An 18370-nucleotide genomic window follows, 5' to 3' on the forward strand; every position below is an offset into this window, starting at 1 on the left:
ACATTTATATTTTTCAGGCATTGAGCCTAAATATCTCAGGACCTGAGTGAGCGTAGGCCTGTATCTAGATTTCACAAACTGAACCAGAACTCACTTCCAAATGCTAAGTGAACTCAGTCAGTGCCATCGCACTATTGAAAATCACCATCATTTAAATTTCATTGTTATAGGTAAGTTCAGGAAGATACAATGAAGCATAAAATAAGCAGTGGCATCCAATGCTCTTCTCTGGCCTGCAAGCTTAGGTCTCTCTCAAACTGACTGGCTATTAAAGGAGTTCTTTTATGTTTTATTGAACCAGAATAGCAATCCCAATTTAAAATCACCCAGAGAGAACCAGGCAAAGCAAGACCTTCCATGCTATTTGTATCAGAAATTTTAACTTAAACTGCAACAATTTAGTAGTTATTTCTTCAGAAGTATATGAATACTATTTTTGAGCTCCCTTCTTTCACAATGTAATAAACACCAGAGTTCTTGTCTCATGATTTTACACTTTTCATCACATCTTTGCTTCATTTACACCATAAATCCCCCAAAAGAATGCTCTCTCAGACCTGAATTTTAGATAGGAATTTCTGTATTTTCTGAAGAACACATTCTCTTTCAGAGTTTAAAGGTATCTTTCCCTTCAGGAGGGCAATACAAATAACTAAGGGAGGATGATGAATATTTATCATTGTAGTGTTCCTTTTAAATGCTCTCAGGCTGTATCTTTAAATACGTGACACAAAATAGGATGTGTACTCTCACAGCTGTTTTTTACATGTCTACAGTTGAAACAAAGCACGACCAAGTATCATTTTAAAAACAAACTGAAGATATAAGAACATCAACATACCTGATTCAATAGAATATACAATTTCTGCATTTTTTCCTTTGTCCTTATCTAATGCTGTAACCTGGAGGACTGCCGATCCAACAGCTGCTGACTCATACACACGGCCTTCATAGGAAGAGCTGGTGAACCATGGTGCATGGTCATTTGTGTCGCTGACGTTAATGATGACCCTAGCGTAGTTGCGTTTTACAGGAACGTCTTGATCTCGAACCTAAAACAATTAGCATAATACTAGTAATTATCACTGATAATTCAGAAGTTCACCAAACATTACTAATTATTTGAGGTTCACCCTTTACCAGTCAAAGACTGAATACAAATTAAATGTACAAATAAATGTTTGCATTAGGGGGAAAAATAAAAGATTTTTCAAGAAGTGCTTATTATAGAATACAGTACACATTGTGCTTATTTACCATTACTGTGAGAATATGCTGGTTCATGGTCTCATGATCTAGTTTTTCTGTGGTATAAAGAGATCCAGTTCCAGGGTCCAGACGAAATTTTTTAAGGCTGATGGGATCAGTGCTGCCTTGCATTGTATATATCAGTTTATTCTTCTCATCTCTGTCTGTGGCACTAACTTGCAAAATTTCTGTCTCTGGTACGGTGTCTTCAGGTATAACAACTTCGTATTTTGAAGCAGAAAATTGAGGCCTGTGATTATTTGTGTCTATAACTTTGATGTACACCTGAAATTATACATTGGGAAGGGAAAGCTTTAATAATTTCTAGTAAACAGGAATGAAAAAGAGTATCATTAGAAATCAGATCATATATGTACATAATTCCAATGTAAGACAAATTTTTTCTTTTTTTTTTTTTCTCCAGGGAAGAGGAGAGAGGTATAGTTAAGAGTTACAGAGAAGATGGAAGTCACTAAATCTGAATGTGCCTCATCTTCCTCAAAGTCAAAAATAGCTTCCAAGAACATTAGAAGGATTTTATTATAAGTAACAGTAGAAAGACTGCTGCATAGAAGTAACAAATCGCTGCACCAAACCCTGGAGGTACCACAGTGCAGCCTGATGAACTGAAGTGAGAGTGTGGGAACACAAAGAACTGGGTGCAGAACTTCTGGGTAAATCTCTATGGTAAAATACAAGGATATTCCCCCAAACTGGGACATTACCCAGTCTGCTAGCTGAAATAACTGTCACCTGAAATAGTGTTTTCATGAAGAACTTCACTCAGATAAAAGAGAAAACAGACAAGCATATAAAATGTAATATAGGAACACAGGTGAATAGGGCAAGTGTGGAATGTTAAGAATTAGGAGCCAGACATGGAATGAAATACTACACAAGGAGAAAAAAAGTTTTAAGTTTATTTGAAACCACAAAACCATCTGTGGGTAAACAAGATCATCAGGAAATATAAGAAGCAACTAAGAAGAAGCTTGTGCTAAAATACAATTTTGCCTCAGTTTCGTTCACAGAGGAAAATAGGAAGAGTGACCTGGCACAAAACAAAATTAAAATGAGATACTGGAAAAATGGAATAAGGTGCTAAATGAAAACTATTCAGCAGGACAAGATGGAGCCACTCGTGCTGGATTACAGGAAAAATAATAATAAAAAGATGGCAATACTTCTGTTTAACATGAACTATTAATAACATTGAGCTCTACTGTCAGATAGTAGAGGGGTCTGCGTATATACATGTGCACACTAGCATCTGAAGATGTAAGCACAGCCCCATGATTTTTTTAGTACACAGTCATCGGTGTTTCAGATCAATGAATCATAATCCATTATACATTTGGGGAAATATTCATATACATAGTTTTTCACTGTTTGAAACAGTCCGATACGACAAATACGAACTATCACTGCTATTAATAAGGAAAATCTACCAGAATTCTCAGGAAACAGAATAAATAGGAAAAAAATGTAATTCTTTGGCACATTGATAAAATCCCTTGCAAGAGGTTGCTATGGAAACTAAGGACTTTGTTGGTATGTTTTTTTTTCTTTGTCATTGATTAGAAACTACTTAGAGATGAAAAATAAAAAGTTAGAATAAATACCGATTTTCAGTAGTGAGAAAATTAATAGCAGCTGACCGAAGATGTGTTTTAGGTCAGGGCTTTAAATATATTCAATAACAAATTCAATTGGAAAATGAACAGCAAGAATAAAAAACGTATGACCATAAATATGCCTTTTTTAGATTGTCTGACTAGAGATGAATAAACGCAATACATTTTAATGCATCCTGGAAGAAAAGCTGATATAAAATATAGAATGGTCTAATACAGTCACTTACATAGCAGTTTATGAGCAGTTCATGAGCACCTACATGCTCAGGAAAAGTAAAAATGAAACCAAATAAGGATAGCTAACAAATTAAAAAGCAGAAAACCCAACCTTTAATATAAATTAAATTACACTGATATATGTCGTATAAGTGCAAATTTAAAAGACTGTATACAACACAATTTATCCACAGATGATATGCTCTTCAACATGAATGTACCCTCACAGTTTTTTACTCCCTACCTACTTCATGAAAGATTATTAAGTTCAGACTTGGAAAAACATAAGTGAAAAGATAAAGTGTAAAATTTGTTTAATTTAAATCAAAATCATTATTGAAGTTCACATGCATTTCCCCTCAAATGAGAAAATACAGAAACTTAGACTGAACTTGGAGGTGAGAGGGTATGCAACTCTACAGCCACTGCAAGTCTTCCATGTGGAAGACACGGCCATCTGTGCTGATGAAATATAGAAAATGAATACAGAAAAGCAGCAATTTGAGACTGCAACAGCACAAAAACAAAACAAAACAAAACAAAATGCCTGAAGTACTAAGTTGAAAACCAGGAATGTTGTGACTGTGAAGCCAATTATATTATTAACAAACGTATCGCTAAGGAACTAATAGATTGACTCAGTCATGAGTGGCCTGCTCAGGTATTCCATTACTTATCAAATCACTTGCTCAGGCATGTAGTTTTTCTACATACTGGTAAATACAAATCAAAACACACAATTTGATCAATAAATGCAATTGTTTTAAATTTACCTAAAATCCAAAGTTTCCATTTGCCTCAGCCGAAGAAGCCTTTCATCTATCCATTTCTCAGTCACTGATGTTGTGTTACTTTGTGCCCATCTCTGAATTCTGATGGACAAGTATAACATGAATCAAAGCACACCCTCATAGTAATGAAGGCTAACTGCACGCTGGGCTGCTTTACTAAGGTGATCACTCTCCTTCAATTTGCCTGTGATTTTATAGGTCCACTACAGTCTGGAGCTCAGCAGAGCAAGAGAGAGACTAAAATGGAACCAGTGGAAGGCCACTAAAATCCAGAGGTGCACAGTGAAAGAACAAGATGAAACGCTCACAAGCTCCAACAAGGGAAACTACAATTATACATAAGATCCCTTCTTTTCAGGAAGGGTTGTCAAACACTGCCATAAAAGCACATCCAAAGAAGAGGTGGAAGCCCTGTCATCTCAGGTGCACAGAACTGGACAAGTTCCTGAACAACTTGATGCAGTTTTGCAGTTTGCTTTGCTCTGAGCCACCAGAGTCTGAACTAGATGAGCTGCAGGATATCTTCCAACCTAAACTATTATACAAACAGACAAGAAAACCTTGCTTTCAAGTCAGAGAATCTTTGCTGATGCTAAGTGACAGGTACTACATGTGCATTTTCTTCTAAATGTGACAAGGCCAAATTGTCATATAAGCTGTTACGGTCTTCATGTTAAATAAAAGGCAACAGAAGACAGAAGTAAAATTGAACACACAGTTATTAAAGGCTCATACAGAAAGAGATGGGTTTGTGTGCTTGAGAACGAAGTAACTACATGAAGTGCTTGTGCTATTCTAAAGTAAAATGTATAATAAAAGACAGCAACGTAAAATTTCAGTGAAATTATAAGATTAAATTAAAATAAATTATATGAATATTATCTCTTAAGAAGTTTAATATCAAGAGGCACACAATAGAAAAGTTTGACATTAATAGACTAATGTGAATAGAATAACACGATCACTGAATTGAAACAGTGTGGGACTGAAGAAGCTTGACTGAATGTGCAAGCCTATAAGTAGATCTCACAGAGACTAATACAGCCCGGTCATACAGAAACAGAACAAAGTAGACCAGGATTACCTACAGGCAGAACATGAAGTATATTAATTATATGATTGATGAAACCTAAATTTGCATTGCAATGCACTGATTATTAGTGTGTTACAGAGAAGAGATGTGCCACTGATTAAACATACTCAGTGTGTAACAGTGATGTTTCTTTGTTCTAATCTAATTTTTCATTTTTTGATTCCTTGTTGGGTTTTAAATCTTCTCTTCCTTCATTGTAACATTTTAGTCACTTTGGCATGTTTATATTCAAGTTCAGAAGCAAAAATTTATGTTATTCAGCGATATTATAAATGCTGTACATATGCTATACAAACAATATAAATTCTGTCTCCAAAATGTCTCTGTGGAGCAGTATGGGGATCACATGCCAAAAAGCATGTTTAGTCAATGAAGACTTATCAACCCCACAGCATAATATCCACATCAATTTTGCATAAGGCAAGATTAAATATTCTGCAATTGCACAGCAATAGGCAAAATGCTGCAATTAGCTTTACACCATTTTAAATGTTATTTCTAATGAAAAGAACTGATAGACATAGAAAAGTCTGGAAGCAGCATAGCTCAAAACAAGATTTGTTATTTACTTTCAAAAAGCAACTCAATAGTTCATATACTGCTTCGCATATCCTGTGAATAACCATTTCTACTTAAGACCAAAACATTATAATCTGAAAACATAAGTACATTGATTTGTTTTTCAAATGATATTCCTTCCTAATCATCCTTAACATCATTTGTCAAACAAATACCACTACTGTAGGCATGGAATTTGCTTGTCCTTGCTTTGCATCATGCATTTGGCATTTAGATGCATACAAAATTCTAATAGCCTCCACGCCTACTGCTGCTGTATTTTTCAAAAAACCTATTTAACTGAAGCCTTGAAAGAGTCAAATACTCTACAGATGTTAAGGGCCCAAGGCCAGCAAAAGCCTTCTAGTTTGAAGTCCATTCTGTACACAACTTACTCACAATGAGACTTATGTTTTTTGTTTCTTGTCCCCCTCCCCAGTGTTTTGAAAATGTCATCATCGTTTTCAAGTCAAAACACAAGATTACTTAATCTGCTGTTAATCAAGGCCTGTTAAATTGTGTACTGTATTTCAAACATTTACAACTACTTTGCAAGCTAAAAGCTGCATATTGTTGATCCAAAAACGCGTGCTCAGTATTTGGAGTTTTTGTGCCCATCATTCCTTACCGTTTATCAGCTCTTAGAAGGATCCTACAGAATGTCAACATACCAACTTTAATCACAGTTATTTCAGTAGCAAGTACAGTGAGTAATGAAACATACATGCTGGTAGCCATAAACAACACCTTCAACTTTGACTGCACATCAACATTTTTAATTCCCCTGAAGGTAAGCTTCATTCCTGAAATTTATCTTCTTAACTCTAGTCCTGAGGGATATCTTAGCAGATCAATCGATTTGGGTGGGCAAAGAGTTACAGGGGAGATAAGAGAAACAGTTAAAATCAGGAGTCTGTACATGCACCAACAGTTTCAGAGTTTGAAGTAATCCACGCTTCCCAATCTGCATACCACAGTAACATGAGACTCAAACAGCAACGGCTAACTTTTGCTTATCCCACAGGCAGGGGGAAAAAAAGAGGATAATGAGAAGGAAGTCTCTGTGTTCTTGTAACAGAAACCACAAGCTCGATTCTTGCCAAGTCTAGCTGAGAGAGGAAAAGTAAAGGCATGAAAGAAAATCACACAAAAAGCAATCACAGAAATAAAATAAATTTAAGACTGCCATTCCAATTCTTCTGCAGAGGACTGTTGTGGTAAATGTTCATAATGTTCACCCAGCTTTACAAAATGCTAAAACAACAAATTCATTTAAAGAATTTGGACAAAAGCTACTTTGTGCACTTCTGAGAAAAACTAAATGAATCACATGACCCAGGGGAAGAGAAGGGGTGAGGGTTAAAGTATTTTCATGACCTTCCGAGTTCTTTCAGCATACAAAACAGATCATGGCTCAAATGTGACAGCTCGGGATGCAAATGTCAATTCAACTGTATATAAGCAGCAGCACTAGGTAAACCGTCTGCAGTCACTTGAGACCACAAGTTCATCACTTACTAACCTCCAAGTTACACTAACACACTTTGCATGGTGGCATTTTGATTGAACTCTTGAAAAAACAAAAAACAAACCCAACAAAACAAAACCCTCCAGTTGTCTTCTGACTTGCCTGGCAAATTAAGTCCTCTTTTAGCTGGATTTAGAATTCTTCTAATTTTTTTCACACTAAGTCATACCATTTTTCCAGCATTTTGGATTTGGTAGAAATGAATCTGCTCAGTATTTTTACTACAACTAGGCAACAAATTTACAGCAGGATTCTCCAAACCTTTTATGGTGACTATCAGCATCAGCAGCAATGGTACCATGGTTAGGAAAGCAGTGAGTTCTGGCTCACGTTCTGCTGGGGGACTTATTGTAGTATCTAGAGATATGTGGTCTGGAATATCATTCCCAATCTTCACCATTAAAGGAAAAGTAAGTTCTCAAAGGAAACAGCTGTTCTTGCAAACTTTGACTACAGCTTTTAGTCTATTTGATCTATCAAATGAGATGATCTCCACAAAAGACTGTTGTAAATCCTAAATGTTCACAAGGAATTGTTTTTGCTCTGGCTGAAAGGAGGAAGATGACATACAACAACATAGGGTGAAACAACAGAAGAACACACACTGAAGAAAAGTTGAACAAAAAGAAATTACATACATTACAAAGATTTCTGTGAACATAGAAGCAGCAATGCACAGATTGCATTTCAGTCCATAACAAAGAGGCAAGTTAATTACAGGTAACATGGATACATCATCATCCAAATACAACAGTTTTAGTTCAGTAAATGACTCCTTTCCTTTCCCTCTGGAATAAAAGGAGAGTTCCTGTACGCTCACAGTTCCATTCACACCCATCTCTGATAAACTAACTATATTCAGGTTCTGGGCTGGGGAAACAAACTAGATGGGGAAAATGGGAGTTCACTTTACTATGAGATATTTCCATTAGGTTACAAGAGGCTTCAGCTTTACAGAGCTTCCTATCATCCAAACTGCAAATACTTGCAACTGCCATGGGAACTTAGGTTGATTTAAAGACATTTGTCTTGTCAGAGATTGCCAAACACTCTCCAGAAATCAGCAATCTCTACCTCCACTGAAAGTATTACTCTGGATGATACACACAGATGCTGTCTTCTAAACCTTGTTTCTGTAAGCACATCATGCAGAAGGAGCAGCTCTGTTTTATAATACAGCAGCTGGACATTATACAATTTATTATCCACAGATCTTAGAAAAAAAATCAGAAAATCTTACAATGGTCCTTCAAAATCCAAGCTAAGTAATCATATAACATACTGATTAGGAGGAAGTAGAAAAAGAGGAGTAATTCAGATAAGAAGTAATCCTTTTTTTTTTTTTTTTTTTTTTTTTTTGAGTAAATCATGCATGGAGGGGCATTGTTTCTATTTTCATTTATTTAGCTAATGTAGGAAAATGACACAAGTTAAAAGCTGCTGACTCAGACTACAGCAAACTAACGCACCTTCTACCTGGACTGTCAGATACCATGACTCTATGAATATCAGAATCCAGCTCTGTTTTACAAAAACTCCCTAAGTTACATAAACCATGTTCACTGTCCAGGATGTAAAACATAAACATACAGATTAAAGGTAACTCCTCCCCTCCATGCAGCTACAAATTCCTCCTTCTATTAACACTTCTTTAGAAAGTCCGTTACCTGAGTGCTGATAGATCTGGTTCCATCTGTTGCCTCCACTGTCAAGTTGTAATTTGATTTCTGTTCTGCATCAAGAGGTCTAGCAACAATGATAGTTCCAGTACCCTTGTCCACGTCAAATCGACTGTCATAGTTGCCACCTTGTTCAGGAAATTAGGAGAGGGAGAGGTTCATAAAACACAGTATCATTCTACTGTTTCATGTATGGTCATGTTCTGGCTTCAGATGTTTAATGAAGGTGGAATTATATACACACATACTTATATACACACATATTTTAAACCCATTGTTTTTTCTGGTAATAATATATGCTGCTACTTACAGATACTTAAAACTGATTAGTTTTGGATGAAGCTGATTTGTCTGGCTTTTGGACAGTTAGTAGATAGATTCTTAGACAAGATTCTCTGTTTTTTTAATCAGAATTTTAAGATAACAAATTGTGGGAAACTGATCATTAGTAGGTGAAATGTGATTTATTTTATGGGTAGACATTCAGGATAGATAGTGAAAAACATACTCTGTATCAAAATAAACAAAAACTCCAAATCAGAAATGCTGTCAAATTTACGTCTCTTGAATCAGAATATAAATTACTATATTTGTATCTGAATATAGTCAATGTGAAAAATCTCTATTATCTCCAAAGGATACTCATGTCAAAGCAGAGTATCTGAAGAATTCATTATCCAGCCTCTACTGGGATAAGATCTCAAATGAGTACTGTTTAAATCATCAATGATTAAATATGCCTATCTCCTTCTGAAACAAGCTATCTTTCCTTGCAAAACTTTCAAATTACCCTTTGAAATATAGTTAAATAACTGTGTAGATCAATAGCTACACTTCGCCATTTAAACATTTAATTGATCATCATGCCACTCTGAGCAGACTGTTGGGAGAATACAACGTCCATTAAGATCAAATATTGTTAATAATGATAAATACTGCCATTTAACTAGAATTGCTTTAGACCTCTAAATAAACTGTCTAAAATGGAAGAATCCATTTTTATTTTGGTCAAACCAATGCTAGACATGGCAAACCAACTCCTCCTGACTGTGTATGTGTCTTTTTCTAATTAAATTGCATAAGGACAGCATTCAGATATAATCTGCATCCTCTTTTTGTTTATTATTTTACAAGTTTTTACATGCCATGTTTTGTAAATCACTGAATGCCTTTTAGGAAAAGCCAAGGCTAGAAGTGAGAGGGTAAAATTCCAGATGGGCAAATTTATACTTTATTTAAGGGAGAGCAGTTAATACTGAAATGGGCGCCCATTCACTTTTAGAAAATTCAACTTCATGACAGACATATCAGTTTAGTAAAGATGGGCTGGATTCTGCTTCACCGAACTTAAGATAGTTGGTAACAAGTAAGGACAAAGATAATGACATTTTTCTAGTTTCATCAAAAGCCATTTCCTCTTCCTAGCCTAGCAGCAGTTTCCAAATCATGTGAATGGATATGAACTGAACAGCATGAAAGACAGCAGCTTTGTTTGGAGCAGGTTTACATGAAATTTTTTATTTGGCTTTGTGCGAGATGTCAGCTTCAGAAAGTGAGTCTCCAACTTTTACAGCTGGCATGCAATACCATTTTCTCAGATGGCAAGGAGAGGAGAATTTAATGTCTCAGTGGAGTTATTGCCATTTGAAGGGAAGAGCGGGGTGAATGAACCTTCTCATCTAATTTCCTTGATGCCATGACAAGTTCTGTAATCATCTTTTTCTTCTTCCCTTTTCAAGGAAATCATAAAGACCTTCCCTAATATTTTTTATAGCAGTGATAGTATCTGTTCATCCAGTGAAGCAGAACTCAAACTGAACTTCTGTGTCTGGTACACTGAAAGTGTAACAGCAACAGTTTTGGACAAAGCCAAAACTTGAAGTTCTGAATTGATGCCATATAAATGTAATGATGACAAAACAAAACAAAAACGAACCTGTCACAAATGCAACTGTGAGCACTTTGATTTCCGAAGGGTTAATAAAATAAATAGTTTATAAATGTACGCTTTCATTTCAGATCTCATAATCTGGTAATAAATTATGTGATCTCAGCAGATACCTTCTGCTGTACAGTTCAGGTCACAAGCCATCTGAAAGATGTAAAATACTTCACTAGCAAGCTTGTCTCCTGGCTCAGCCAAAAAGAAAGAAAGCATGGAAAGCAAGCAAAGAACACAAAGGAAAGCTGTCAATCAAATTAATTCATGCTATTAGAAACAGTAAAAGAGGGCAGTAAAGTGACTACCTATAAGATTAGCTGATAGACCGACAACATGATCATATATCAAACTTTTCAAAACACTTTCATCAAAAAAAGCAGTCAAAACAAAATGGTTTCTTTTACAGTCTGTGGACAAGTCCTGTTCTTTCCCCTTGGAGTTTTCTGTACTTGCCTTTTTAAAAATAGCATCTGTTTTCTGCATTAAGCATAAAATAAAAATGCTTTAAATGTCCAAACTGTGTTGCATGCTTTGCAGCAGCAAATCAAAATGTAACTATCACCAGAACTCTTTTCAGAGTTACACAATACCCAGACTGCACAGCAGTTGAAACAAACTAAAATGAACGATAGAAAAATAAATCCCCAATTGAGTTAACAAGTTCTACTACCAAGATCCCAAACTCTGGACTGAGACCAAAAAGAAAAGATCTCTTCTACAAGTAAACATCCTCCTTCATTCAGTGAACTACTCACCTTTTTCTGACAACATCCCTTCCTTAACCTTTCCTTTAATGATCTCTTTCTGGTCTACAGATGTTGTTTGTTTGTTTACTGGATGACCTTGTTTGAAATTGAGCACAAATAACCTTCTCGTACTTCATCTTTACTCACTTAAGCTATTTTTGTATATTCTCCTTTTCTGTTCCTACATCTATGTGCATGTATATTTGGGAGAACTGTAAAAGAGTAGTCTCAGTCCCAAAATATCTCTAATAAAAATAGCTTTGCCCCTATGAGAATGCAAGGACGCATCTTTAACCCTTTGCTCTCTATAAAATTTTACAGATCTTTTCCCCACATTTTGTCTAAATTCAAACTCCTTTTATTGGGCTATGATCAATTTGGACAAAAACTTTTTTTTCTCATGAATACATTAAAAAGAACCATATGAAAACTCTACGTAAATATTTATACATTGGCAGTGATATCAATCATGTCACATGCTGTTCATTTATGAAGCATGCACTCAGGGGAAGTTGTGTCTGTTCTCAGAAGAGCTTGAAAGTTTTCCGAGAACATCCTCAAGTAGTTAGTATTTGCATATTCCTGTTTCATGTATATGTTTTACAAACTTTGTTTTTAACTGTTGCTGTTCCCAGCAACCCTTGGAATATATGTATCAATAAAGGTTAAGGTGTGTTACAACTGTAAGAATATGTACAGGATGAAGTTTGTTGGGGTTAGGAGCAGACAAGCTTTCCTTTTAGTATTGAATCAAAGCAAGCAGACTGAGGAGCAGACCAAAAGAAAAGAAATCAGTGTGAACTGTATAGTATATCTCGGGGTGTACTATCCTCATCTGCAGAAAACTTGCATTTTCTTTCTTTCCCTATCCCATAACTCATGAAATTGATTTGATCTGTTTTAATTTCACAGACACAATATTTATAAATCATTTCCAAAACTGCAACACGAAAAACATTTTGCAGTGCAATTGTATTTTTGATATATAGTGACATGGATGAAAATAGTAATTTTGATTTAAACAAAACAAATTCTAAAAATAAAGATACCTACAGCTGAAGAATGCCCAAATTCCGATTAGAATAGTTAAGAAATCAAGCTGCAATGAGCCCTCCGGTATCTCAGAATCCATGCATTTGTTTCTAATAATAAAAGCCCTTAAGGCATCCTTACCCGTTATGTCAAACCAAAGTGGTATTCCAAGAGGTTCAACAGCTATTACACCAATCATGTGAGCAACTGGGTCACTTTCCATCACCGTAAAAGAAAAAAATTCTTCCTCAAAATAAATGGGCTCTGTGGGTGGGATGGGCTTTGGAATCCATTCTATGTGAAGCCGTGTAGTTGATGATTTTTGTGGTCGACCATTATCTACAGCTTTAATCTGTGAAACAAACACACCTTTTAGGCTACAGGATCACATAAATCATTATGACACATAAATGGAAAAGTAATAATAAGCTCCAGACATGTTTGTTTTTGTGAGATATATCCCAAAAGGCTAAGTGTCTCTCAAAGTGCTACTTGCCCCTCATTATCTGGGGAGCAAAAGGACAAAAAGCATGAAGCACCTGATAATAGCATAAAACACTACCATAAATTCACTTCTACTTTGCTTTCTTCCTGAAAGAGATTCAGTATGATTAGTTATGCTCCCTCAGTCTATTCATTATCTGTCAAGTTCTGGAAAACAGCAGCAGCTTCTTGATTCTCTTTCTCAATACAAACATCTGAAATCATCCTTTAAAAAAGAAAACAACCCATAAAAAAACAATACTTCTGGATCTGTTGATTCTTTCTTCCTTCAGATACTGCAGTCTCTCATCTGCCAGCTATTGAACAAAAAGAGATGGAAATACAGATAAAAGAACACTTCACATATTCATGATATACAAGATTTTGACTCACTGAAAGTATATCATATTCCCTTGCTGCAGAAAATTTCTTTGATGAAACCACTCCAGTTTTCGGTTCAATAAAGAATTTGCCATGTTCATCTCCATCTTCAATGCTATAAGAGATCTCTGCATTGGGGCCTTCATCCTTATCTGCAGCAATAACTCGGTAGATCGGCTCTCTCCTAGCAGTCCTCTCTCGTTCTGGCTTACCGCGCTCAGGGAGTCTGATTTTGTAGAACTTTTGCAAGAACTGAGGCTTATTGTCATTCTCATCTAAAACCTTTACAATCACCCGTGCAACTGTTGATTGGGCAGGAATACCGTTGTCCGTTACTGTTACCTAGTTTTATTTAAAAAAATAAATAAATAAAAATGCAGGGTTAGTACTCAATTCAACTGCAGCCTTTCTAACAATGCTCTTTTTAAATCACATTTCCCTACAGCTGTAAAGTAATCCTCTAACGTCAGTTACTTAAAGACTGTTGAATAAAGTTATTTGATAGGCAGTTAGGAAAGAACTGCAAAGGTTTATTCAGTTACTACCTTAATGTTACATGCCATACATCAAGCATCATAAGAGTTGATTCCATTATTTTGCAGCATAGGTATATATTAAATCTATTCCATTGTTTTGTAGCATTGTAACAGAAATATTGATTTTTGAATACAGGAACAGCACACGTGTTTAGTATTTCTGCTAACAGTTTCACTGTAATATCTTAACATACTTTCAACCTAGTGTTTCCTTGCAATGTTTGAATTTAAATATTTGATTTTACACCTCAAAAAATGCAATTTATAAGGCTATTATTTCCAAAATCTGACAGGCCTATGCATTAAAAACTCTACATTTTAAAGACATAAATACTAACTTGTTTGAAATAAGCATAAAGAACAGCCTTTTAAAGGAATACACATAATTTATTTTCACAGCCTAAATGAAATGGGAAAGGAAACCAAGTTTCTACTAGAAAGCCAGAAAGTGAGCAAGAAATCTTCTGCAGTGTTAATTCTAGCACCGATACAATAATAGTAAAACAGATAGTGAAGAAAAATTCAATAAAATTAAAATATCTTTTAATTTGAAGCTAAAAAACATAGAAAAGACATTACGTAATAGAAATAGACCAAACTGATGCAGAAACTTACTTCATACGTAGGAATCTTACCTTTTCACTTTACCTCTTACTTACTTAACCCCTCACCGATTAACATATATTTATTTTTAATTATTACTGTTCAATAATATTATAATTGCCAATAATTTATCAATAATCATAAGCTAATAAGACATCTATCTGATAAGCTATAATTTAGAACCTATTTCAAAGAAGAAAAGAGATGGGGGGGAGTGGTGTTCCTGCTTCCTGCCCCTGAGAGTGTGTGGTTAATAAGAGAGTTACAGAAGCAGGCCCATCATCTTCTGACTGCACTCTGTCTTCAACATAAAAACACAACATGGATACAAATAGGTCTACTAATTGAAGACTACAATTGAATCCCTGATTAAATCCCTGACTAGAAAAGGAATTTACTATTGACGTGATTGACAGTAGTCATACTTTTGCACATAATCTGATATGCTCTTTTTTGGTCCTTTTCAATCTTTTTTAGGAAGAAATACAGAAATAGAAATGAAGTGTGGATATAATTCCTAAGCATGTAGGAAATGAAAAAGCGTAAAATGATAACAGTGATCAATCACGACAAAACACATTAAGGGACATGAAATGGAAATATTCATCCTCATCTCTAATAGATGGTAGGATTTCAAAATACGATTATCGGTTCTCTTTAGTACATAAAATTGAACACTATCACATATCTTCCAGTTCACAAAACCCACACACATCAGAAGAGGCATTTTCACAGGGTACAGAATAAATTGTTAACATAATACTGCCCTGAGCCAAGAAAAAAAAAAAAAGGCAAATTGTTGTTTGATTTGATGCAATAGGAGACACTACTGACATAACAAATAGGACACTAAGACATGAGGGAATAACATGAAGTTAACTCTGAAATAATTGCATTAGAAGTAAGCTATCCAACTGGCACTCAGAAAAGAGTTACAAGTTGGGAATAAAAAGAATGGGACATACTAATTAATACTACGTAAGCAGGAGTGCAAACAAGTATCATTTTTAATAGCAAACAAAGAATAAACCCATCAACCCATCTGGTTAACATTTCAATGCTCAATTAATTAGCCAGATGCACAGCACTTGGCTCAAGTGGCTTATAATATTGTCCATCATTCTGTGCATTTCTGGGTTTCTTTCCAACCCATTTTCAAAGATGTCAACATAAAACGAATAAATGGGAAAACTGCTACTTTGGGCCATGCTGTCACTATCACACTGCAGTTAAGGATTTTGGCAATGGATGCTTTGCAAACTTTTATTTAAAACTTTAATAACTAGCTGGGATTCAAAATGAAGAACAAATGATGAGTTATAAAGAACACCACTAGGCAGTAATCAACATTCCAAACTAAGTGCAATCAGCTTAACTCTTTATGGAGAATGCTGAAAGTAGACTATCTCTGTACCATTGTATGACACTGTGTGATACTGCAACCTTAAAAAAGCCTGAGTTCTGTACATGTTATCTTGTAATAGAATACGATAAATTTGCTCAGTTTATTTTTATTTATTTATTTATTTATTTATTGTAATATCAAGAGGCAGGGCTTTGTTCTTACAGATTGTGTTGGCAGTATGATAGCAAACAGGATCTGGAATGTAGGCATGAACATTACCTGAACATTACCACACAGCTTTACAATGTTAGTATAAACTCTGAGAAGTTATGACCAAAACAAACAGCATTCTCCCAGATACTGTTTAGCTACTATTCGAGAATTCACATAATTCAGGCACCACTCTCAAGAGGCAACATGGACATGGCCAGCCTGTTCTGGGGATATGTTATACACATTCAAAGCCATACTATGCCTGGTGGTTTCAGAGGCAGAGAATGATCCACAGCTCACTTTATGTAACTGTATAAATCCAATAGAAAAGTCAGTACAATATGCTATGCATAGAAGCAAAAGTCATCAGATACCAATTCTACAATACCTATCCACATAAAAGAGGGTCACAGAAATGAGATACAACTGACATGAACTGCTTTAGGAAAATGACAGAAGCAGATTTCAAGAGGCAGTTTAGAAATGAATAATATAGCGGCTTTATAATTTACAGGAATAATGTCACTAGTACTAAACCAGATTTGCCAGTTAATTCACTTTGCTTCTATTGCTTCCACAAGAAACACACTGCAGAAGAAATAAGCTGAAAAAGAACTAGAGCAGCTCTAAAGTTAGCTTTGATTACTCAACCTAGTAGTTCTCTACCTATTATCCTGAAGGAAAAACAGAAAAGAGGGTCCAGATCTAACTATAATGTTTATGGTGATGGCTACATCTTAAGTTCTCACTGCAGGTGAAGGATAATGCTTTCACGTTATATGTCAGAGAAGAAGAATATCTATTACATAAATTCCAGATATCAATTAAATGAGCTAAATAAAATGATCTGAGCGTAAATTTCATGTTCTTGGACTCTACCATGCACATTTTGACAACTGATCTACTTATGATTGATAAACATGTTATACAGAAATAAATGTCTACCCAACCTGTTTACATTCTCAATGTTTATAAAAAAGTTTCTGCATTGCTTGTTAACAGGTCTATATTCAAAAGGGTGTTACTGACTAGTCCAATACTTAAAGAAAAAAAACAAGAATCATCATTATAACAATCATAAAAAAAGAAAATCTTGGTTTGCAGAAATGGAAACAAAAAATTGCCTTCATCTGTATCTTAATTCTTAATAAAAAGTCACGACACATTGTTTTAACAGATAGCATTACGCACTACATTATAATTAACGAACACAAAAGCAAATTACTTCCAAAATCCAGTTCTCTAAACTCTTCATATGGTAATCAAGTATGAAAAACTTTCTGAAAAAGAACAATGAACTCATAGTCGCTGTTAATCAGAGAAGAAAATAAATTATTTACCTCCAATATGTGTTCTGCCTGCTGCTCCCGATCTAGTTTTCTAGATGTGGTTGTAATTAGACCTGTAACATGAAAGAATAATTATTGAGATCCTTCAAGAAAATAATCAGGATGGGTGTCAGGTTAAGCTCGTAGTCATTGGTATATGCAATCTTTATTTCTTCTTAGGTGGTCACCTCCATTTTTGCAGCACTTAAAATTTCATTAAAGGAATGGCTGAGGGGTTTCCAATCCTTATAAGCCATAAAAACGTTCTTTGTTACCTGAAAGGTGTGCTGTAGTAGCCCTTAGACAACAGACGCAGTTCTGTTTTCCAACACATCTTGGCACATCACCTTTCTGACAGCAGTAATGGATGTATTTCTTTCACTAGAAGTCTAACTTTCAAAGAGGTGTACCTTACTAAAAGAGTGATTCCATACACTATGTAATTTGAACAATCACTTCAAGAGAAACATCCACTTGTGTTTTTAGCAATATGGATGACCAGAAGAGATGCACTTATGCTGGCGAACAGTAGTCTGTGCATGCATGCACATGTACAGCCTTGATTTGGCAAAATTGATGACTCAAACAGTATTGCTCATAGCAATAACAGAGAAAGAGAAGGACTTTTTGGTGCAAGATTTTACATTTGCTGCATGAATATGATACAAGTTTGTCAAAATATCAGGAAGATATTACAAGTTTTTCTTTAAAATGAAGAAAATGAAACAGAAAAGGTGGAAAAAATACAGTAAAAATCTAAATACAAAAATATCCTAACAAAATTAATTCTCCCTAACAGCAATTTCAAAATTTCAGCTACTGAGATTCATAGGAAGTTAAGTCAAGTCAACTTTCAATTACAGCTGAATGGCTTGCCCATGATGGGGGTTAACTGTGCCAGGCATGCAAGGATACAAGAGAGAAAACTCTGTGAAAAGCCAGGTTGGGTCTAACAAGAGTTGCTAGCTCAGGCTCAGTGCAATAATAATTATTTATAATTAAACACACTGATGA

General features: G+C 35.2%; 1 protein-coding gene across 4 annotated transcripts in view; it reads right to left on the reverse strand.

The window, feature by feature from the left end:
• Positions 1-18370, reverse strand: part of FAT1 (FAT atypical cadherin 1) — a 100630-nt gene that overhangs the window by 32986 nt on the left and 49274 nt on the right. For all 4 annotated transcript variants that reach the window (XM_015285559.4, XM_040699960.2, XM_015285560.4 and 1 more), the window contains exons 4-10: positions 17369-17430; positions 13344-13673; positions 12609-12819; positions 10809-10877; positions 8736-8875; positions 1258-1533; positions 842-1052 (exon numbers count right to left, since the gene is read on the reverse strand). In XM_015285559.4, the coding sequence (XP_015141045.2) occupies positions 842-1052; positions 1258-1533; positions 8736-8875; positions 10809-10877; positions 12609-12819; positions 13344-13673; positions 17369-17430 (1299 nt within the window). The remainder of the gene's footprint in view (positions 1-841; positions 1053-1257; positions 1534-8735; positions 8876-10808; positions 10878-12608; positions 12820-13343; positions 13674-17368; positions 17431-18370) is intronic.

This window comes from Gallus gallus, chromosome 4 (assembly GCF_016699485.2).
Source record: "Gallus gallus isolate bGalGal1 chromosome 4, bGalGal1.mat.broiler.GRCg7b, whole genome shotgun sequence".
In the NCBI taxonomy this organism is placed as follows: domain Eukaryota; kingdom Metazoa; phylum Chordata; class Aves; order Galliformes; family Phasianidae; genus Gallus; species Gallus gallus.